This window comes from Amborella trichopoda, chromosome 9, assembly GCF_054954075.1.
Source record: "Amborella trichopoda isolate Santa Cruz 75 chromosome 9, AtrichopodaSantaCruz75HAP2 v2.0, whole genome shotgun sequence".
Taxonomy (NCBI): domain Eukaryota; kingdom Viridiplantae; phylum Streptophyta; class Magnoliopsida; order Amborellales; family Amborellaceae; genus Amborella; species Amborella trichopoda.
The window spans coordinates 16,555,484-16,568,948 of NC_142344.1; the positions used below are offsets into that span (position 1 = coordinate 16,555,484).

At 35.2% G+C, this 13,465-nt stretch overlaps 1 protein-coding gene across 22 annotated transcripts in view; it reads left to right on the forward strand.

Annotated features, from left to right (window-relative positions):
* Window positions 1-12,333, forward strand: part of LOC105421803 (uncharacterized) — a 31,422-nt gene extending 19,089 nt beyond the window's left edge. For 16 of the 22 annotated variants that reach the window (XR_016041757.1, XR_016041759.1, XM_088848499.1 and 13 more), the window contains 2 exons: window positions 1,395-1,513; window positions 11,659-12,333. Coding sequence is in view for 15 of the 22 variants with exons in the window: in XM_088848499.1 (XP_088704625.1) it covers window positions 1,395-1,513; window positions 11,659-11,870 (331 nt within the window). In the remaining 7 variants the exon portion in view is untranslated. Of the gene's footprint in view, window positions 1-907; window positions 1,073-1,394; window positions 1,514-11,416; window positions 11,536-11,658 lie in introns of all 22 variants that reach the window. The other 6 variants (XR_016041756.1, XR_016041754.1, XR_016041758.1 and 3 more) reach the window with 2 other exon arrangements.
* The last annotated feature ends 1,132 nt before the right edge of the window (window positions 12,334-13,465 follow it).

Below are 13,465 nucleotides of genomic sequence, written 5' to 3' on the forward strand. Positions count from 1 at the left end.
ATTCCAAGGCCTTTCATTGCTCTTCTAGCCTTTTCTTCTAAAAGAAAAGTTGAATGAGCATGTGAAATTAAGCATGTGAAGCTTTCATGATTTGGAGAAACAAAAAGTCTCATTTCTTTAATTGATTACAATAGGAGCTCCTCTTGCTGTATAAAGGACTTGATTGCATTGGAAGATGTTTGTCAATTCCTCTATACCCAGAATATCATTAAAAAATTGTAGTGATCTAGTTATGCAGATCTTAAGTGGCATATTTTGTCATTGCCTCCGAAGTAAAATGCATACAGCACAATTGGTGTGTCTTATACAATAATTTTATACTTCACAAGTATTTGCCCAAGAAATCCTTGATTCCTTGCCTTGAAGAAAACCACATGGATGTCAGTTGCGATTTACGTAAGAAATTTCTTTCGTTTTATAATCTAAAAATTCATGTGGAAGTTACTGATGCCAAATTATTGTTACAGCCACCTAACACTCAATTGACTTTATTTCAAAAGTTGTCTCTTGCGAAAGAAGTTTCCAAATCAAAACCTTCCTCTCGTGTCCCCTTTGCTGGTGTCCATGACCTACATGATTATTCCTTTTGTATAGTGGTTTTGACGACCTTTCTTCCTTATATGAGCAGCTCCTCACCTCTTCTAAGTGACATTTCTCTATCTCACTCATATTGGCCATATATTTATGGTCCCTAGGCCAAAACTGTTGCTATGGGCCCTTTCACATATTCATGAGAACAAGATATGATGGTGATGACCCAATGTTCCATGGATCTTCTTAGACCATAAAATATCTTGTTATGCCAATGGTAACTTCCAAACATACCTCCTTTTTTACTGCTACTTTTTAAATCCTAATCCTTGATCACTTTATTATCTTATCTCATATGGTTACAGACGTTTTATAGGGATGTATTTGATGTGTATTCCTAACTACAAGTAGTGGCAATATTTTGTGTTCTATCTATTGCTTTGCGGAAGAATCCCAATATTCTGATTTCTCACTCACAAAATTTGGCGGCCTGTTTGACTGAGTGGCAAGATAGTATGTTATTCATATGGATGGTTGGCAGGTAAGAAAATAAGTTCAAGACTTTTACTAGTTTTTGTGAACTGCACTTAAATTGAAGTGGAAGTATTCTATAATCTAGTGGGCAAGCAAATTGTAGTTTGTTGGGATTATATTCATTGGATGAAATGATGTGCGGAGATGGACAGATAGTGGGACCCCACCTTTGGGGTCATGTCCTAGTCTGGTGTGGCTTTTCACTTGCTCTCTATATCACCATTTATCATTTCATTGGATGGTATGTTTTTCTGTAGTAGGATTCTAATATTATTCCTTCAAAGCTTATGCATTCATGACTGAGTTCATGAACTGATTTGACTTTTCAGGTTTTTGTGGGAGATTTGTTTATGGGGATGCGCTTGTGGTGTTAACTCCTCTTGCCCCAGGTTTTGCACAAATCGAGTGATCTTCTCTTTGCAAGACGTGTCTATCAATTGTTTCACAGGTTGGCCTTATTTATGTTTTTTTTTTGAAGTTCTGAGTTGTGACTTTTTTTAGACATAACTAACATTGTCAGGTTTTCATCTGCTAGCAATTTTATGGGATATTCATATTTTTTTTTTCTTTTCTTTAGGGATTTATTAGGGTATTGTAACAAATGGTACTCAATTAATATAAATATATATCTAGTTATAAAACGAGTGGACAGTTGGCCACTTGGTTTCTCAAATATCTCACAATTTTTTATTCTAACACTAAAAAAATGAGTGGCGATATAAGCTCTTTGCAAGCTGTCCTAAGTTGTGTCCGATATCACCGTAGTTGTTGGACATGTTTCCAAATCCAAATCTCTTTATGAATCGGAATCGAGGAATCGTGGCTGCCTTTTATGTTTTTGGAATTGATGTTCATACAAGAGGAATTGTGGGAAACGAGATTCCTATTTTATAGGAACCAAGATTCGACCAAAATACAATCAATATCCTACATAGATGGAATTAAGCTTTCAACCAAGGTTTCAAAAAATGCTAGGCGGCCGGCCTGGCTCCCAGTGCCCAGACAGGCGCTCTGTAATACAATTTTTTAAGATATATACATATATTTGCTGTCCAAATGTACATATATGCATATATTTGTGTCAATTTTGTAATCTATTGCATTTTAAAATATTGTAACATACTTTTTCTTATATACAATTATATGACATATCGCGTGTTGAGAATAAACTTATTCAAAATTTCAAAATTCAAACCATACAAAACATTTAAAAAGTCTAATAGGCTATGTAAGAGTAATAGTTTGATAGTTTCCAACTCTCCCATTCTCTATATTCCATATCCATAAACCATAATAACATCCAAGTCTCCAACTCCAAGTCTTCAACAAAGTGACTTACAAAAGTATAAAACCACACAAAAAAATAGCCCAAAAAGGCAAAAAAAAGTTTGTCTAACATCCAAAGTCTAAGTGTCTAAAGCCCAAACCAAAATGATGCAATAAAGATACTATAAAAGAAGAGAGGGGGCATCAATAACAATAAGAATCATCATCGTCATTGCTTGCATTTGCATCGGAATCGAGGCCATCATCTTCAGAATTATCACCCCTTCAATATATTCCTCTTCTTCCATAGATTTTTCTGAATCTGCCTCCTCTTCCTCAATCTCCCTCTGTGAGTAAGAAGTACCAGCAGAAGTCGTTGCTCGAGTGGCCCTCCTAGGATCAAAAGCTCGTCCCGAAGCCTCCTTGACCATTTCCCATGTCAAACCCCCCTCGAGGAAGACCTCTTAAGTATCAAGGTCACCAACTAGTCAATTTGAAGCATTCTCCATGTCTTTCAAAGCGACAAGATCCTTCTTTGGCTCGTTAAACTTCTCTTTGAGCCTATGATTCTCCCAAACAAAAACCAAATCATTAACCTTCCTTGCTCAAGCCTATTTTTCCTCTTTGTAAGCACGTATAAGGAAATGTGCATGAGTATTAGACTACTATGATCTTCTTACCTTCTATGAATCTATATTAGAAAAATGAACTTGTAAACAAGAAAAGCATATAAATAGTAAAATACCATCTCAAACGAACTCCATTTGCACTCACAACCAGAAGAGGTAGTTGTCAAACTCAAGATCTGAATAGCCATCTTTTGGAGGTGTAGAGTGCTACTCCTATGTTGTCTCCACCATTGGGCCACAATATGTGGGCAATCTTTATAATTAATTTAGGTGTTTAACATTATAATGCATAATTTTAGGAACTTGAAAGTCGAAAGAAAATTATAAAACAAAAGTTCAAACTATATTACCTGGTTTGTCTTTTTTTCTCTATCTTAATGCCATATCTTTCTTGAATGACATCAAAACACACTTGTACGAAATGAGCTCTTCGGTTGATATCTGATCTTGGATATGTAGATCGGGAACTAATCTATCAAGGCACTCATTAAAGCCATCAATAATTGTACCTTTTGCCTTAATATCAACATTTGCATAAAAGAATTTGGGGTTCAAGTTGTACCCTACTGCATGCAATGGTCTATGGAGCTGCCAACCCACTTGGTATATATAGTATCCCAAATTGGGCTGTACTTGGCCTCATAATTGCCCAAAATTCTCTGTAATGTCCTTTGCCCTTTCAAATGCATCATATATAAAGCCCATGGAGGGCAGCATCAACCAAGCACAAGACCTTCACCAAGGGGAGAAATACTACTATCACATGCTTTACCCCACGCCAAAAATATTTAGAAATGACAATATCCCATGCATTCTTTCCCTTGGCATCGACCATTTACACCTAGTCTACTCCTCTGAAGCAAACATAGACCTCAATGAGATCCTCCTGCTCAACATGCTCTATAGACAAAGGTAGACAGTAGCAAATCTGGTGACCCTGGGCCTCACTAGCTCTCTCTTATTTGTAAACTTGCGCATCATGCTAATGGTAAGTGTGTGACTGTAACCGCCTTAGCCTTAGAAAGAACTCCTTTAATTATAGCCAACTCACCAATGGCCTCAAATAAAAAAAGATCTACGCAGTTTGCAGCGCAAGGAGTCCAAAATATGCGAGACTTCTTTTGTCGAAGCAAATGACCTGCAACTAGATTGGGAGCAACATTATCTGTGACCTCTTGAATTACAAGTTGCTCCCCAATCGCCTAGGTGCCGGGCGAATCGTTTTTTGAATCCTTGCTTTCGACTTGTTTGGAATTCCCCGATATGGAATCAAGATTCTTTCATTTATGCAATCGAGATTCCTACATCTTTGGCATCGAAAGGGAACTAAGAGGGAAACAATACATCTCTCAATGCCATTCATTGACCAATATTCCATACATGTGCATTTACATTATTTGTATTTACATTGTTTCTAATATCTTAGAGTTGCAGCCTTTTCATTGGATCAATACAATGCGTAGATAAAAAATAAGTAGAGAACGTGAACTATCACTTTGGTTTCTATTGGTCACTTCGTGCCGAAAAAGATGACTACACCTTGGAGCTTGAGATTGAGTGTCTAGCTTGAGTAGTTTGATGCCATGAAAACTTCTAAACATCACTTCCTAAGAAAATGCAAAAAGAAAAGAAAAAAAGAAGTCATAGAATTCCAATAAAATGTGGAAATTAGTTTTTACAAGTGTGGAATTGAGATCATCTATTATAGAATTGAGAATTAGTAAATATTGGAAAAGAGATTCTATAAGTGTTTTAATCGAGATTCCTACAATAAGGAATCGAGATTCCAGAAAGGAAGCGGTTCCATGAAGATCTTGTTGGAATCGCCGAATCGAGGTTCTGAATCAAAATTGCGATATTCATTTAGAGATTTGGGTAACCATGGCTAACATATTTGGGTAACTATGGCTAACACCCAAAAGCCTATTGGCACTGGGTTACCAAATGAGCTATCATTGAAGTTTGGCTTTTTTATACAAGAATGAGCTAAAGGCTGGGTGATTTGGGGCATCACAACATGACATCTTGCATTCCATTTTTTTCATGGGTAGGGGACTCCTTCCCTACTTTTACGTAGAACATTGGAGGGATCTCTAGAATCTAAAGGTTTTAAAATTAACCGGAGTAAGACAATATGTAGAATGCAAGTTTAGTAATACTGTGTAGAAATGAAGTATTAGTTAGGATTGATTGCCAAGAAATACCTAAAAGCGATTATTTTTGATATCCCGGGTCAATAATCCAGGAGAATAGAAGGATTGAGGAATATGATGTGCATAGAATAAAAGCTGGGTGGGCGAAGCGGTGATGTCCATCTCGAGTTTTATGTGATCGTCGCATTCCAATGAAACTGAAGGGGAAGTTTTATAAGACGGTTGTAAGACCAGCCATGCTCTATGGGACAAAATGTTTGGCGGTCAAGAAACAACATATCCATAGGATGAGTGTGGCTGAGATGAGGATGTTGAGATGAATGAGTGGCAAGACAAGAAAAGATAGAATTCAGGATGAATACATTTGAGGGAACTAAAGGGTGATTTTAATAAGTACTAAGATGAGAGAAATTAGACTTAAGTGGGTTGGCTTTGAGTAGTATAGATTTAATAAAGCATTGATTAGGAGGTCGATTTGGTTCAAGTGGAAGGCTTTAAAAAGGTAGGGAAAAAGCCTAAAAGGATATCGATGGAAGCAATGAGAAGAGATATGATGGCTTATGGTCTGATTGAGGGTATTCCCTTGATAAAGCAGATTGGAGGAGCCAGATTTGTGTAGCTGATCCCAAATACTTGGTATAAGGCTCAAATGATGGTGATATATAGGGGTTTGCAAGTAGTGCTTAATCACTATGGCCGGAATGCCATTTATTTTTATTTACATATTTGCGTATCGTTACTTTCAAAGAGAGGAAAGATGATGCTTCTTTTGGGCCATGTGTTCTACTATTGACGGAGAACTTGAGATTGTGGAGGAGGAAGAGCTTGGATGGGTCGGTTCGGTGGTGAATGGAGATATGGAGAGACGCACTATTGGGTGGGCTGGTCAGGGGAGAGGGAGGCGATGGAGTGGCCGGGACAGAGAAAAGAAGAGACACATGAGAGAGATGTGTTATTTGGATAAAGAAAGGGTGAGACACGTGGCTAGTAGTTTCCTTCCCTTTGGCCACAAGTCTTATTCGTTATATATTTTAGAGCAAATTACGTATGAATTAGGGGGTCAATTGCCAAATGGGCAGTCATTTGCCCGAAATTACGAGTACCCTCCCCCCCCCCCTCGTGGCATTTGTTTTTGTTCTAAGTTGCACTCCTATATGGCAATTCAAATACCGGACAGGAGTAGGGCTAATTTTTAAGAGCTTTCTGGCATTTCAATTGCCGGACAACTTTCTTCATTTTAGTTTTTTAGTTGTTTGTTATCCGGTGTTCAAAATACCGGGCAGCTCTCTCGCTCTCTCTCTCTCGCCATCTTTTGCCCCTATGAGCTCCATCTCTCTAAGAACAGGGTTCCACCAAATTTGCATGGCCCTGAAATCAGTGAATTATAGGTGAATATATCGGGGTCGAATCCTTCATGGAACATTGAATCTAAGACCTCGAGAACTTACGTTATGTGACCAGCTCTACAAAAATCTATTTATCAATGTATTGGAGGTGAACTTATCAGGTCGTAAACCAGACCGCACATCTCTTCTGTGAGTTTCAGAGTTTCTTCTACCCTACCCTCTTTAACATAGCCATGAAGCAACAGATTTACAGTCACAGGGCCAATGGTGCAATCAAATTCCTCCAATTGTTTTAGGATTCTTATAACCCCATCCATGTCGCCCTCCTCTACGAACCCCTGCCACTAAGACAACAGCAGGTTTTACCTGATGGGCCTTACAGAGAGCCTTAATGAGAATATTGAAGATGGAAACATCAGGTCTAACCCCTCTGTTACCCATCTCAGAATACAGAGTCTCCACCATTTTCAGCTTGTTCTCATCAACAAGAACATTTAACAAGAAATTGAACGTGTGTATCTTGTACAAGCCCAAAATCCCTCATTTCTTCAAACAAATCAATGGCTTCCTCTACCTGGTGATATCTACGGTAACTTTCTAGTAAAATCTGCATTGTAGCTGGGCTAATGTTGCAAGATGGGAGCTCTTTCATCTCACTAAGGAGGGTTTGGACATGGCCGAAAAATCCTTCACTTGCAAGGCTTTTGAGAATAGCTTTTCATAAATAGATGGTTCATAGATGAAGCTTTGGATATTTCGAAGAAAAATCAAGAAATTGCAGAGCGGCTTCTGCATCTTTCTGGCAATTTAGAATGCTGAGAGGGTCCTCAGTTGTGAAATCAGGAGGGATTCGGTGGATTGAAGAGGGATAGAGAATTGGGTTTTGAAGAGATGGAGAGGCTGTCGCTTTGAATCGATGCAAGGCACCGTGAAAAATTAGGTCTTTCTGATAGAAAGAGAAACTTTTGGGTGGGGGGTTGAATTGCAAAGGATGGGCTGCTGGGGATGAGAGAGAAGTGGGTTTTACGAAAATGGAGGAGAGCTCTGGATTTTGGATTAGTTGATGTCATGTATTTGAATTGCTGGACAGGAAGGCAACTTAAGGGTAAAAAAAATTCCGCATGAGGGGTGGGATGGTGCTCGTAATTTTGGGTAATTGACTGTTGATTTGGTAATTGACCCTTTTGCTCTTTATTTTTTTATGTTATATATATTTAAATATGCATAACTCAGGCGACTTACTAGGACTCGTTGGAGTAACTCACTTAGGGCGAGTCTCATGAAAGAATAGAGAAAGTATCGGAGTGAGTATAGTGCAAGTAAAATTTTCTCTAAGGGTACGCTTGTTTGAAAAAAATCTTTCTAATTTTCCAAAAGTTCCGCGTTTGACATACGGTTTCATCTAAAAGTTCAGAAAATAATCTTCGAACAAAAGTTCCCATTCTTTTGTTAAAACATAAAAGATTAAGTTCCGAAAAAAAACAAGGGGGGAATGTTTTTGTTGATCATTATTCACTATGCATAATATAAATATATAATATAACTATAATTAATACGATATAATACAATATAATATTGCTATAACATAATATTTTATTATATTGTATGTTTATATTTATTTTATTAATGTAATATATAATATTAATATATATTTACAATATTATATATAATATATAATATATAAAATCTTATGTTATATATATATATATTATAGGGTGTGGTTTCTATAAGGTTGCAACCTTAAATAATCCAATTAAGGCGCACCTCCAAATTTTATCATAACATGTAATTTTGGTGTAAAATATTTTTAGGATTATCTGAAAATCTATTTTCATATCCAATTATAAAATTTTAAAATCCAAAAACAATTAAAATCAAGTAGATCTATAAACATATGAAAATCTTGAAAATGGACAGTCTAGATAATGTGTTGTAAGATGCACTATTTCTAGGACTGAAAAACTTTTATATTTTATTATTCATACATCTCGATGGTGAAATGATCAATTAGAGGGTTTTTTTAACAGTAAAACAACTTTTTTCTGATGGAATTTTGAGGTGCATCTTTAATTCTACATTTTAAAGTTGCAACCTTATATAAACTTTTTCCTATATTATATTATAATACATCTTACTATAACATAATATTGTATAATATAATATTATGTTTTATAATATTTATAATATATATATATATATATTTATTAATTTATATTATATTATATAGTATATATTGCATGTAATATATAATATTAATATATATTTATATTATATATTATATGTAATATATTTATGATATTATATATAAAATATATTTATTATATATATATATATAATATTTAGGGAAAATTATGTATATACCGTTATAGTTTTTGTTATTACTGGAATGTCTGGTTTTTTCACTTCATAACGAAATTTTTTTAAAAAGACTATTTTTACCCTTTTTCGATTTTTTAGCAACCGAAATGGCTGGATTTTCTGTCGTTCAAAAACCGAAAATAAGCTAATTTCGGTTCTTGAACAACCTAAAATAGCGAGGTTCGTTTAAGCTTCTGGAATACAGTCTTATTTTCGGTTGTTCAACAATCGAAAATAAGACATTTTTCAATGTTTCAAAAAACAGTCTGCCCGGTGCCTAAGCGCCAAGAAATGTTTTTTCGCACGTCTCGACCTGGGCTTCCAAACACGGGCGGTTGTACCTGGGCAGGTACACAGGAAAGTCGATGTTTTTTTTTTTTTTAGCTTCACCCAAAAGGGCAAAGGGGGTCATTTTGACCCCCAACTTTGTATAAATCAAGTTTTGGGTTTTATTTTTGAACCGCAAAGTGAAAAAAAAAACAAAACAAGAAACCATCAATCGTAAATTTATTTATGAGAATTTAAAGCAATTTATGAGAATCGAAAGTACTTTTTGTGGATTGAAAATGTTTGTTTTTTTTATTGAAGTTATTTTTAAGGTGCTATTGGTGGTATTAGAAGACTTTTCAGTTGATTAGTAGCTCGATTGAGGTAACCAACGTCGAAGATTAGAGATTGGGTAGAAAATGTCAGTATGTAAACTTTATTTGAGTTTTTTTTTTTTTCAATTTGAGATGTCTTCTGCGAGGTCTACTAGGGGTAGAGATCCGAGATGGAAATATTGTGTTAACCTTAATAGAAATGACAAATAAAATTATGTGCAATTTATGTGGATATATTTCGAATGCCGGCATAAATAAATTTAAGAAACATCTTGTCGGTATTAGAGGTGATGTTGCCCAATGTAAGAAAATCTTAGATCTCGTAAAGAAAGAAATTTTGGAGTACATTGACGTTGAAAAGAGTAAAAAAGTTGCAAAAAAAAAAGATATAGTATAATTAAAGTCAGGGGTCCATATTTTTTATAACAATATTGACACTGAAGAACAAGATGAAGAGGGAGAAGAAGAGGTAGCCATGATTGGTACTCAAAGCTTTGAGACCAAGAGGGCTTTTGGATCTAAGAAGGTTCGTACAAGAGGGCCTATAGATAGTTTTTTTACACCTAGCCTTGAGACAGTAAGTGAGAAAGGCAAGGGAGGAAAGGGAAAAAAACAAGTGACAATTGAAAATAGGTTTAAGAAGGAAGATAGAGCCATGGTGATTCAGTAAATTACCATGCGAGCATTTCTTTTAACACTGCTCGCTTGAATAACTTCCATTCAATTTGGAAGCAATTGGGCGATTTGGACCAGGTTTGAAAGCTCCAACTTCTTATGAGATTGGAGAGCTACTATTGAAGAAAGAAGTCGAGTACACTAACAAATATCTCAAGACTCATAAGGAGGGATGAGCTAAATTTAGGGTTTATTTAATGACAGATATGTGGAGTGATAGGAGGAGTAACATGAATTTATTTGTAAATTGTCCTACGGGTACAGTTTTTTTGCGCTCAATCGATGCTTCCAATGATGTTCATGATGTGCATTATACATTTTCTTTCATTGATAAGGGCATCGAGGAGGTTGGGGAGGAACTTGTAATTCAAGTGATCGCAGATAATGCTGCGCCCAATCTAGTTGCAGGTCATTTGCTTCTACAGAAGAGGCCTTGCATATTTTGGACTCCTTGCGCTGCACATTACGTAGATATTATGCTCGAGGCAATTGGTGAATTGCCTACTATTAAAGGAATTATTTTTAAGGCTAAGAAGGTTACAATCTTCATATACAGTCACATACTTATCCTTAGCATGATGCACAAGTTTACCAAAAAGAGAGAGCTAGTGAGGTCTGGAGTCACTAGATTTGCCACTGCCTACCTTAGTCTACAGAGCATGTATAGGAGGAGAATCGCATTGAGGTCTATGTTTGCTTCAGAGGAGTGGTGTAAGTGGTTTAGAGATGCCAAGAGAAAGAATGCACGAGATATTGTTCTTTCAAAATATTTTTGACGTGGGGTGATGCATACGATATTAGTATTTCTTCCCTTGGTAAAGGTCTTGCGCTTGGTTGATGCTGATAAGCTTTCCATAGGCTTTACATATGATGCAATGGAAAGGGCTAAGAATGAGATTGCAGAGAATTTTGGCAATGATGCAGCGAAGTATGCCCCAATTTAGGAGATTATAGATAACAAATGGGATAGATAGCTCCGTAGACCATTGCATGCAGCGGGGTATTACTTGAACCCCAAATTCTTTTATGCAGTTGCGGATATTGAGTCAAAAGAGATAATTATGGATGATTTTAATGAGTACCTTAAGAAATTAGTTCTTGATCCACATATCCAAGATAAGATATCAACTAAAGAGCTAATTTTGTACAAGTGTTCTTCGATGTCATTTGGGAAATATATGACATTAAGACAAAGAAACAAAGACGAATCAGGTACTATTCTTTTGACTTTTGTTTTATAAAATATAAATTTATAATTTTCTTTCAAGTTATAATAATGTTAAATACTTGAATTAATTATAAAGGTTGCCCACCTATTGCAGCCCAATGGTAGAGACAACATGAGAGTAGCGCTCCAAACCTCCAAAAGATGGCTATACGGATCGTGAGTTTGATAACTACCTCATCTGGTTGTGAGCGCAATCGGAGTTCGTTTGAGATGGTATTTTACTATTTTACAATTTATATGTTTTTTTTTTATAAGTTCATTTTGTAATATAGATTCATAAAAGGTAAGAAGATCATAGACTCATAGTAGTTACTTATGCATTATTTTTCCTTATAGGTGCATACAAGAGAAGAAATACGTTTGGGCAAAAGAAGCTCAATGACTTGAATCAAAGGCTCAAAAAGAAGAAAAATCAGCCAAAGAAGGACCCTATCTCTTTGAAAGACATGGAGAATGCTTCAGATTGGCTAGTTAGTGACTTTGGTACTGAGGAGGTCTTCCTTGGGGAGGGTTTGACATGGGAAATAGTCGAGGACGCTTTGTGGTAAGCTTCTGATCTTAGGAGAGCCACTCGAGCAACTTCTTCTGCTGGTACTTCACGGAGGGAGATAGAGGAAGATGAGGCAGATTCAGAAGAATCTCTGGAAGAAGAGGAATATGTTGAAGAGGGTGATGAGTCTGATGATAACGGCCTCAATTCTGATGCAGATGAAAGCGATGAAAATGATGACTCTGATTTTTATTGATGTCTTGATTGTCTTCTCTTTTATTTTGAAGTAACTTTAATACGTTATTGCACCATCTTGGTTTGGGCTTTAGACATTTGGACAATTTTTATTTAGTTATATAGTTTGTAATTTTTTTGCTTTTTTGGCCTATTTCGTTGTGGTTTATTGGTTTTTTTATAGTTTTGGAAGTCAGTTTGTTGATGACTTGGAGAGTTGTAGACTTGGATGTTATTATGGTTTATTTTATAGATATAGAATATGGAGAATATGAGAGTTGGAGACCTTATAATATCCTATTAGACTCTTAAATGTTTTGTATGGTTTGAAATTTTGAATAAGTTTATTCTCAACTTGAGAGGATGAGACATGTGATATGTTTGTATATAAAAACATACGTTGCGAACTTGCGATATTTTAAAATGGAATAAATTACAAAATATGACCCAAATACATACATATATGTGCATTTGGATAGCAAATATAAAAAAAGAACTAAGAATTTGCACCACAGAGCGCTTGGGGTTCTGGGCGCCTGCTTAGGCGTTGGGTGCCAGGCAGGCCGCCCAGGGGCCATCGAGCATTTTTTGAAACCTTAACATATTTTGTTGTTCAACAATCGAAAATATAACATTTTTGGTTATTGAACAATTGAAAATAAGAATGCAAATTCCAAGCTTCTGTCTTATTTTCGGTTGTATAGGACATTTTCGGATGTTGAACAACAAAAAATAAGACATTTTCAAATGTTGAACAACTAAAAATGACATAGTTTTGGTTGTTCAACAACCTAAAATAGGAGTGCGTATTCCAGTAAGCTTCTGGAATACATAGTCATATTTCGGTTGTTCAACAAACGGAAATAAGATATTTTCCGATGTTGAAGAATCGAAAACAAGATATTTTCGGATTTTGAACAAACGAAATAGGGTTGCATATTCCAGCAAGCTTTTGGAATACGCAGTCCTATTTTCCAAGCTTTTGCCTATTTCGGTTGTTTAAGAACCAAAAAAGGGTAAAAAAGTCTTTTTTAAATTTTTTTTGTTATGAAGATAAAACGGACATTTCAATAATAACGGAAACTATGAGGGATATGTACGTAATTTTTCTTAATATTTATGTAAGTATTTATTATATTATATATAATATTTATATAATTATACTATATAAATAATAATATAAATATGAGATTAAATATATATAATAAATATATTATTCATAATATATAAATATCTTATAGTATAATAAATATTATGTTATGTCTAATATAAATATACATTAATAAAATATATAAGATGCATTATATTATATATTATATTATGTTATATATATGTTATATATTTATATTTATATTTATATTGTTAATGTATATATGTTATCAAACACAATACTTAGTACGTTCTTAAGATTCCAGTAGA